This window comes from Thamnophis sirtalis, unplaced genomic scaffold, assembly GCF_051295495.1.
Source record: "Thamnophis sirtalis isolate CommonGarterSnake01/CBP01778 unplaced genomic scaffold, rThaSir2_p1.2 scaffold_1, whole genome shotgun sequence".
In the NCBI taxonomy this organism is placed as follows: Eukaryota; Metazoa; Chordata; class Lepidosauria; order Squamata; family Natricidae; genus Thamnophis; species Thamnophis sirtalis.
The window spans coordinates 143,524,096-143,533,668 of NW_028261381.1; the positions used below are offsets into that span (position 1 = coordinate 143,524,096).

At 45.0% G+C, this 9,573-nt stretch overlaps 1 protein-coding gene across 2 annotated transcripts; it reads right to left on the reverse strand.

Annotated features, from left to right (window-relative positions):
• Positions 1-962: 962 nt before the first annotated feature.
• On the reverse strand, positions 963-7,030 carry ANKRD9 (ankyrin repeat domain 9). 2 transcript variants are annotated; one of them, XM_014061069.2, is made up of 2 exons: positions 6,878-7,030; positions 963-2,119 (listed from the first exon to the last, which is right to left on the reverse strand). In XM_014061069.2, the coding sequence occupies exon 2, from the start codon at positions 2,033-2,035 to the stop codon at positions 1,148-1,150; it is 888 nt and encodes a 295-aa protein (XP_013916544.2). In that variant the 5' UTR covers positions 2,036-2,119; positions 6,878-7,030; the 3' UTR covers positions 963-1,147. The 2 variants fall into 2 exon arrangements, with proteins under 2 accessions (XP_013916544.2, XP_087582778.1); XM_087726652.1 differs by lacking the exon at positions 6,878-7,030 and adding an exon at positions 6,744-6,765.
• Between the last annotated feature and the right edge of the window lie 2,543 nt (positions 7,031-9,573).

The window sequence follows — 9,573 nt, forward strand, 5'->3', positions numbered from 1 at the left end:
TAGAAATGTAATAGACAGACAGACAGCAAGACAGATGAGAAATGATTCTGAAGAGAACAATGGCAATAAGGGTATGTGAAGCTTTGCATTTTTACATCTTGGCTCTTGATCCTCATCAATATTCCTTCTGATCTCAAATAATTTTTGAATGGCTGCAAAAATATTTCTTTGACTTTGAATGTTTTTTCAGTTTTCACTACTTGCTGAAATAGTTACTGCTTTTATTGTTCCACTATGATTGTTCTTATTAATACAGTGGAGATTGCTATGTATTTAATGATTTGTTTAATGCTCTGCTGATTTGACCTCCTCTTGGATGTGTGTACTTTTAAATAAAAGTGAACTATTGGTGGCAGAGAAAATAACAATAATTCTTTTAAGAAATTGACTCTTGCAATATATTGTCATGAGAAAATAATGAGAGAGCAAGAGAGTAAGGAGATCTGGCCAATAGTTCAAATTTTTCTAATATCTAATAGCTATTTTATAAAAATTGTATTTTTTGTTCCTTTTCACATTAGCTGGACATAACTCTATCAGAGGTAATAGCTTAAACCAACATTTCAATCTCTGGTTGTGCTGTGTTTGTTTAAATTACATACAATCCTGTGGCACATAATTTGAAGTTGACAAAGAAAAGGTTGAAAAACTGGACATACTCCAAACCTTTTGCTGTTTGGGAGTATATGCAGGTGTTTCTTTTGCACCAATCAATATCCACTTGGTGCATTATTTACCGTTGATCTATTATGGATTACAGAAGCTACTCTCTGTTTCATTGCTTTTTTTAGCTTCTGGCCTAAAATGCTAATTCACTTGGACTGTCTACAAATCATCATGCCCAAGTTAAGCTTTAAGCTGTGCATCCTGCCATAAAATGGAATTTATTTTTAGAATGCACTCTAGGTGTTCCACTCTCTCCGACTGAGCGATAGTTAAATAAAACACAACATATTAAAATCTTTGGAAAAAAGTCTCTAATTAAAACAAGTGCTTCTCCTTCTCCCACACAGAGTTCATTTTTCAGTACATGGGTTCTCCACACAACCTATTTTCATCACACAAGCAGCAATTGAAAGGAGGGAGGGGGGGGGAAGAGAGTCAGTCAGTCCAAGTGAGAGAAGGAGGTCTCTAGCTTATAATAATCTTAGCCCTTCAACATCAGGTCCAAAGGTTTCAGAAAGTGCGGCAAAGGTAGACCATCCAGAGCTTCTGGGAAATGTTCGCGTGAAATGCTCCCAATTAAAACTTGCATGGATCTAACAAAGAGAGAGAAAGGAGAAAAACCAGCCAACCACTGATACCGACTAACACCCAGAAGGTCCTGCCAGGGCTGCTGGTCTTCCCGCAGTTGCTGTTTCATGGCAAAGGGGAAGCCTGTAGGCATAAAGAGCAAGAGCGTGTCCAGAAGGAGAAGCTTGGTGCGGAGATTTGATGCTGGACTTTCCCAAATTTGTTGTAGAAGTAGGTCTAGAGGTGTGTTCCCAGCACAGTCACCAAGGCAAGGCGAGGCTCCGTGACCCAGCAGCAAAAGCAAACACTCCGGCCTGGCCAGTTCACATGCCACATGAAGGGCTGTTTTGCCACCTTCCACTCGACTGCAACCTCGGCGGTCCAAATAGGTAGCTCGGTCGCTTACTGGTAAGTTTTTGATGGCCTTCAGAATCTCTACTAAGACATGGATACGATTGTACCGGACAGCCATAGCTAAGTGAGGAGCTGAAGAGTGGCAGCAGCTGAAGTGAAGGCTCGGTACTGCAAAGGCACTTTTAGGAAATTGGTTCAGTAAATATCGGGCATAAGGCTGGTGGTTGTGTACCAGGGCATACAGCAGTGCCTCTGAAGGTGAATATGTGCTGACTTTGCCTCCTTCTTGCCAGTGGAAAACCTCCATGCGCCTCATGTCTTCCAGGAGCCATACTGGTAGCTGGTCTCTCACAGCTTGATAGAAAGCAAAAGAGGATTTCTTGCATTGTTTCTGAGACTGGGAGCTGTAGCTGTTGCAGCTATTCAACCACTTGACGTTCCAGGGCATCCTTGAGGTTGGGTTCACAGGGAAGGGCTCCCTTCTTGGCTACCAGATGTTTTGCTCATGAAGAGTCAGGAAGATGGAGGAAGGCTTTAAGAGAAAAGGAATTGTTTACAAACTACCCCTCCCAAAAGCTATGTCCTTCTGTGTCTTTTTGTCTCCCATACAAGGTTCATCAAGGTACAGGTATTCCTCAACATACAACCATTAATTTAGTGACTGTTTGAGATTACAACAGCACTGACTTTATGACCATTTCCCGCACTTACAACCATTGCAGCATCTCCATGGGTCCAGGATCAAAATTCAGATGATTTGCAACCCACTCATATTTATGATGGTTGCGTGACCCGTCAAAAGCGCGGAGGACAAAATCGCGCTCGACGAAAGCGCACATGTGACGTCATCACAGCGCGACGAAAAAAATTAAAAATTGAAATAAAATTAAAATTAAAGCAAGCCGATTCACATAAAGGTAAGGGTTAGGTTAAGGGTTAGGGTTAGGTTAAGGGTTAGGGTCAGGTTTAGAGCGTTAGCGTTAGGTTAAGGGTTAGCATTAGGTTTTTCGTAACGTTAACGGTTAGGTTTAGGGTTAGATTTAGGGTTAGGTTAAGGGTTAGGTTTAGGGTTAGGTTTGGGGGGGTTAGGGGAAGGTTTTAGCTTTATTTTTACATTTTTCGATCGCAGCGCGATGTTTTCGTCGCACTGTGATGATGTCAAATGCGCGCTTTCGTCGAGCGCGATTTTGTGGTGGAACCGATGGTTGCAGTGTCCTGGAGTTACGCAATCATCTTTTGCAACCTTCTAACAAGCAAAGTCAATGGGGAAGCCAGATTCACTTAACAAGCATGTGACTAACTTAACAACTACAGTGATTCACTTAACAACTGTGACAGGAAAGGTCATAAAAGGGGGCAAAATTCACCTAACAAATGTTTTGCCTAGCAACAAAAATCTTGGGCTCAGCTGTGGTCATAAGTCGAGGACTACCTGTATTGTGATGTAGTTGACAAAAACTGTTTGAAGACAATGGGAAAGAACCTAGTGGTGAAATTCAATTTTTTTTACTACCGATTCTGTGGGCGTGGCTCGGTGGGTGTGGCGGGGGGAGGATATTGCAAAATCTCCATTCCCACCCCACTCCAGGGGAAGGATACTGCAAAATCCCCATTCTCTTCCCACTCCTGGGAGAAAGATATTGTAAAATCTCCATTCCCACTGCACTCCGGGGAAAGGATACTGCAAAATCCTCATTCCCTCCCCACTCCTGGGGGAAGGATATTGCACAGTCTCCATTCCCACTCCACTCTGGGGCCATCCAGAGGTGGTATTTGCCAGTTCTCTGAGCTACTCAAAATTTCTGCTACCGGTTCTCCAGAACCTGTCAGAACCTGCTGAATTTCACCCCTGAAAGAACCCTGCCTGAGTCTGAAGCTTCCCCATATTTATGGGAACTGCTTCAGGCGTTGCCATCCAACTGTTTGAAAATAGTTCTTGATCTCTCTGTTCAAACATCAATTACAGTGTAGTTAAAATTACCATGAAGTGAGGACTTTTTGTTTCGAAACTCCAAGGCTCCATTGTCTCATTGGAACAAACTCTACCATTTACCAAATGTCAGATTCTACAGGAGTTTGAGGGTTTTGCATTTTGCTCAGACAAAAAAACTGGGATGGTGGTGGTGGTGGGACTGACAAGTTTGTGGTATTGTTATTCTTGTCAGTTGCCTCCTCTCCAAGATCAGCTATTGTGTGCAAAGTGTCAGGCTTCTGATGTTATTCTTTTCCTTCTATCCCTTTTGTGTAGATGGGATTTTTGCTGTTGCATAATTTATAGAAGGTCAAGCTGGCACAGTATTTTTCCCAGCCTTTAAAGTCAATGAAGACAGATCAGTCAGTCTTCAGTGTTTAGATCAGATCGGTATTTAAACTACCATGTTTCCCTGTAAATAAGACATGGTCTTATTTTCTTTTGACCCCCAAAATAAGTGCTTGGTCTTATTTTCAGGGAGGTCTTATTACTTTTGAGGTGCAGGAAGTGGTGAGCGTGGTCACCTCATGGCTGCTGCTATGTTGCAATATTTTCAGGGAGAGCTTATTTTCAGGGGAAAGCTTATTTTAGCACATGCACTCAAAAGCCCGATTGAGCTTATTATCCAGGGAGGTTTTCTTTTCAGGGAAACAGGGTATTTCTGAGGGTTTGTGGAACAAAACAGTGCCAGTGCTTTTAAGATCTTCCACAATTTTTACCTATATTTCTCAAGTTACAATGGACTTGAAGAGGATTTTTTGGGCAGCTTCTCTTAGCATAAACATATTTTTCTGCTTCTTCTCCCCCCCCCCTCTATCAATTAATAGACATATCTGGTTATCTATCAGTTTACTCAATGCCCCTAATATCACTCAGCTTGGTTGAAAAATATTTATCCTAATCTCCAAATTCTGTAGACATTTCTTTCTGTGGTTATCACCTCTTGTCACACTAGTTCTGCTTAGTGATTAATTTTTCCCCTGTCCTTAAAAATAAGAAAGGAGTGAGGTGTTGGCTGAACTAAGTAATTTAAATCTAACCCAGACTGAATCCATTTTCCCACAAGACAGATGGAATGGAAATTTGCAGAGCTAGTTTTTACAAGGCACCTCAACTCTAATAAATTTGGTGTCAGTCCCCTTGATATTATTAAGTATGATAAAGGAAATAGACAGTACCTTTTTAGAGATATACATGGTCTGTATTTTATTTAACTGGGCTGTTAGTGACTCCTCATCTAAAAAACTGAATGCAATATGTACATATTTGTCTTAGCGCATTCAGGACCAATAAATGAAGGGGCTATTTCACTCCTTAGTATCAAACTGAGCTACAAACAGCAGATAAGGCCTTGAAAAATAACTCTTTGGTGAATTTTATGAGAGTCCCAGAAATGGGCTGCTAAATATGGTGTTTACGTCTCCCAGGAGCTCCAAAAGACTTCCGACCTACTCTGTATAAACTTTGTTGTTGTTGTTATTAGTTGCAAAGTCGTGTCTGACTCATCACAACCCCATGGACAACGTTCCTCCAGGCCTTCCTATCCTTTACCATCCTCTGGAGTCCATTTAAGTTCATGTCAACTGCTTCAGTGACTCCATCCAGCCACCTCATTCTCTGTCGTCCCATTCTTCTGTTGCCCTCAATCTTTCCCAGCATTAGGCTCTTCTCCGGTGATCTTATAAGCTTATCTATCCCTATTCACCCCAATACTGCAATTTATATAACACATGCAAGAGAGTGACTTCTTCAGTTTATTGTCTTGGAGCTGTTAGATTTCCTAGGCAAGGAATGGGGCATTGTTATAGCAGCCCTTGAAAGCTTGCTATACCCCCAATCACCATAGCCACAAAGGGATTTCCAAGTACATAATTAACACCACAGCTTCTCTTTCCTATTGATAGATCTGAGATAAATTAACTCTGCTAGCCAGTTCAGTTTTGTTTTGTTTTGTTTACCCTAACAGAAGGGTTTAAGGATGCCTGCACTTTGGCTCAAGAAGGTGTGATGTTTGCTTCCTTTTCAAGGGCAAAGGCCATGAAGATCAGGCCCAACAGCAAGTAATAAAGGTTGACCTCCTGATCAAGTTGCAATTTGGAGAAGGCCAATCAAATACCACCCTGCAAATCCCAATCCATTTTGTTAGCATTATGGCAAACTTGCTTTACAAGCAGAGTCCCCAGTGATCTCAACATCAGGATTTGCTCCTTCTTGGACTGGTACCTACTCAGAATATAGTATCTTGGGATTTAATATGCAGTTCAAAGGCGCTTTCAGGTCAATCTATTGCACGGGTGTGTCTCAATCTTGGCAATACTAGCCAGTTGAGTAATTCTGTGAGTTAAAAAAACCACTTGCTTCTTAAAGTTCCAAGGCTGAGAAGCACAGGTCTGCACCTGGGGTCTCCAACCTGGCTGAGGAATTCTGGGAGTTGAAGTCCACAAGTCTTAAAGTTGCCAAGGTTGGAGACCCTTGGTTGACACTATCTTGCCTTTGGATTTCCCCTTCCTTCCCTTTTGAGCTAGCAGGATCTTCACCCAACTGCACCCAAGGGGACCTTGCTGGTACACAGACCAACAAGGGAATGTTCTCCAAACCTTGCACCCTTGAGGGCTCCAAAGGCAGCTACCACTTGACCTGCTTTCCCCTTACTGGCATTCATCTTTCTTCTCTTCTCTTACCAAGCAGCTACTTGTAACAAGACATGGAGAGGGGAGGAACAAGGTTGGGAGGCTCAGGGAAGAACAGGGACTCTCTCAATCTGGTTATACTGAGTTTTGTACCCACAACCTCTTTTCTGCAGGCTGCTCCCTCTCTGTCTCTCCCTCTCTCTCCCTCCCTCCTTCCCTCCCCCCTCTCACTTGGGGAATACCCGGCACCCCCAAAATGCTTCCCTTCCAAAGATCCCTCTCCCTTTCTAACAGCATTTAAAAAAACAAACATGCATTTTGGGCGGTGTTGACGGTTCATCTTTCAAGACTTGAAGGGAGAACGGGCGCTACTCATCTCTCAAAAGACACGGCTGTGCCCCCAATTCTCTGCTTCTCACCCTCAGTCTTTCCAAGCGGCAGATGCCATTGCGGCCACGACCCCTACCTCGCCCGCCTTCCCTCCCTCCTTCTCCTTCTCTCCCCCGCTCTCCATCTTCTCTTCCTCTCGCCAGATGCCCCCGACCTCCTCTTACCTCGCGCGTCTCCACCCCAAAACTCCCAGTCAGCCCCGCCGGTCTTCCGAAAACGCCCGGGGGTTTAGATCTGGCATTCGGGGGTTGGGCCGGATCGAAGGGAAAGCGGGATTAAAAAAACAAAACAAACCAACCCCTTCTGGATCTTTCGTCCTGCCAAGAATGTAGCCTGGCGGGATTCGCCTGCGGGTCGCGCCGGCTCTTCCTCGGGGCTGCCCGCAGCAATGAATGAACCACTCGCTCGCTCCTTCTCCCCGGCTGCAGCCGCGCGCGCGCGCGCGCACCCGAGGGAGTCCGGCCGCCGCGGCTCTTCCCTTCCCTCCCCCCCCGGCTCGTGCGCTCCTCCGCTGCCTGCGCTCTCCTCCCCCTGCGGAAGAAGAGCGGCTGTGCTGGGCTCCCGGCTGCACCGAGCGCGAACCGCAGCTGGCGGGAACAGCAGCAGCCGCCGCAGAGCCGTCTGGCTCAGCAGGAGTAGTAGCGGCGGCAGCGGCAGCGGCCAAACTTCAATTGGCTCCTCCGGGCTCTTTTATCCCCTTCCCCGAGCCCGCGCGGTGAAGGTCGGCGAGGACCGGGGAACTGTCCAGAGCCTCAGGATTGGTCCCGGCGGGTCCTCCCCCCCCAGCTTCCCATTGGCTGAGAGGAGAGGATGGGGCCCCGCAGCGATTGTTGGCGTCAGCGGGAGGCAAAGTTCCAAGAAAGTTTCCGGGCGGCTTGTAAGTCGTAGGCGCTGGTGCTGTTGACCCTAAAAGGGGAGGAGGGCGAAAAGGGAGGCAAGGCAGGTGGTGGGGCTTCCCGCAGGGGATCAGACGCCTCCCCCACCCCCGAGTCCTCTTTCTCCCCTTGGGCCCCCTTTTCCTCCCCATCCTCAGGGTTTGCTCCAATGGGCTGCCTTAACGCGCTTATCTCTCTGAGGGAAACATTCCTAGCGCGAGCTCTCCTGCCACAACAAGGGCGCCGCTAAAGGGGCTGCCCTTGCGCGCCTACTGTGAACCGGATCTCCCATGGATGAGGCTAACAGTTGTTCTTGCCAAAACAAGCACTAGAGAGAGCTGAGTGTTCGCCCCTTTCGCCCGGAAAAGTCTCGTGTTCCTGAATCTTGTTGCCATGATGGCTTATAAATTGGGGCTTTTCTTGGAATTCATGTGTAACCCTCCTTCCAAGAAACGGAACTTATCGAAGTTCCGAGAATTTTTTTGATGTTGTTTTTCTTTTCGGTTCTGGTTTTCAATACCAGAGAAAGTTAGGCACCGAATCAGTTAAAGGAAGGGATTGGTGAATCTGCAGAGAGGGCTGAAAGCCCTATGAAGCGGTATATAAGTCTAACTGCTACTGCTATTGCTATTTTGCATGAGATTGGTACAAATGGATGGATACAAATAAGTATAACATGGCCATGAACACATTAAATGAGTACATATCAATGGGAACAGTAGTACAGGGATGGTAGGCACGCTGGTGCGCTTATGCACGCCCCTTTAGGGACCTCTTAGGAAATGTGTGAGGTCAACGGTGGGCAGTTTTGGTCACCACATTGTAAAAAAGTTGTTGAGATTCTAGAAAAAGTGCAGAGAAGAGCAACCAGGATGATTAGGGGACTGGAGGCTCAAACATATGAAGAACGGTTGCAGGAACTGGGTATGTCTAATTTAATGAAAAGAAGGACTAGGGGAGACATGGTAGCAGTGTTCCAATATTTGAGGGGCTGGCACAGAGAGGAAGGGTCAAGCTATTTTCCAAAGCACCTGAAGACCAGGCAAGGAATAATGGATGGAAACTGATCAAGGAGAGATTCAACCTAGAAATGAGAAATTTTCTGACAGTGAGAACAATCATCCAATGGAACAGCTTGCCTTCGGATGTTGTGGGAGCTTCATCACTATGTTTTCAAGAAGAGATTGGACTGCCATTTGTCAGAAATGGTATAGTGTCTCCTGCTTAGGTGGGAAGTTGGACTAGATGACCTACAAGGTCCCTTCCTACTAAATCTGTTAAGTGACATCTGCCTATCCCAGGTCCTTGGGAAGAACTCAAAGGGTAAATAAAACTTCCAAATCCAGCCTGAATATCTGGCTGACTGTGCATGAACCACAATAATAAAATAGTAATTGGTGCAATCCCAAAACAACTAGATTACCACTGGAACACCATCAGCATTGACAAATTCATCAGTCAATTGCAAAAAGCAACTTTATTTGGAACAGCTTGCATCCTGTAACCATATCTTGTAACACCATCAAACATCCACATCTGCCCATCTCAAGTCCTTGGGAAGGACTCGATAGGCGTACAAAAATGCCAAATCCAGCCTAAATATCTGGCTGGCTGTGATGAACCATAATAATTTATTAAACCTGTGGGCCAACTGGACAGATCTCAGTTCTTCAAACACATCAGCAGCCACTAAAGTCACTGAAATGTGCTGGAGTACATTTATGGCTAAATTTTTCTGGGAGAAGAAAAAAGCTGTCTTAGTTATGGGCTTATCGTGTAAGTAACATGGCAGAAAAAGTGTGGCAGAAAAAGAGGTTACCAGGGCATGTTTGTGAGCAAGAGCCCTCAGATACTCTTGTACTTCTTGACACACCCACTTCAAATGTTTGTATTTTCTTTGTATATGTGGTTTTGGATTGAGTGATCTTTGCATGCATAATATCTATCTCTTCTGGGAATAGTGATGTTGGAGCTTCCCACACAGATTTTCATATCTCTCTTGGTGAGGTAATTGGGTGTCTCCAAATTCTGGGTGAGCTTTGTGTGACATGTCTAGCAAGGTACATATCTGAAAATCAAGAATTACTATCAAGAATAACCTGCAATAAATTTGTTAATG

What these genes read in the sequence shown, in the direction of transcription:
- ANKRD9 (XM_014061069.2), bottom strand. Translation starts at nt 2,035, where the DNA reads ATGCCCTGGAACGTCAAGTGGTTGAATAGCTGCAACAGCTACAGCTCC.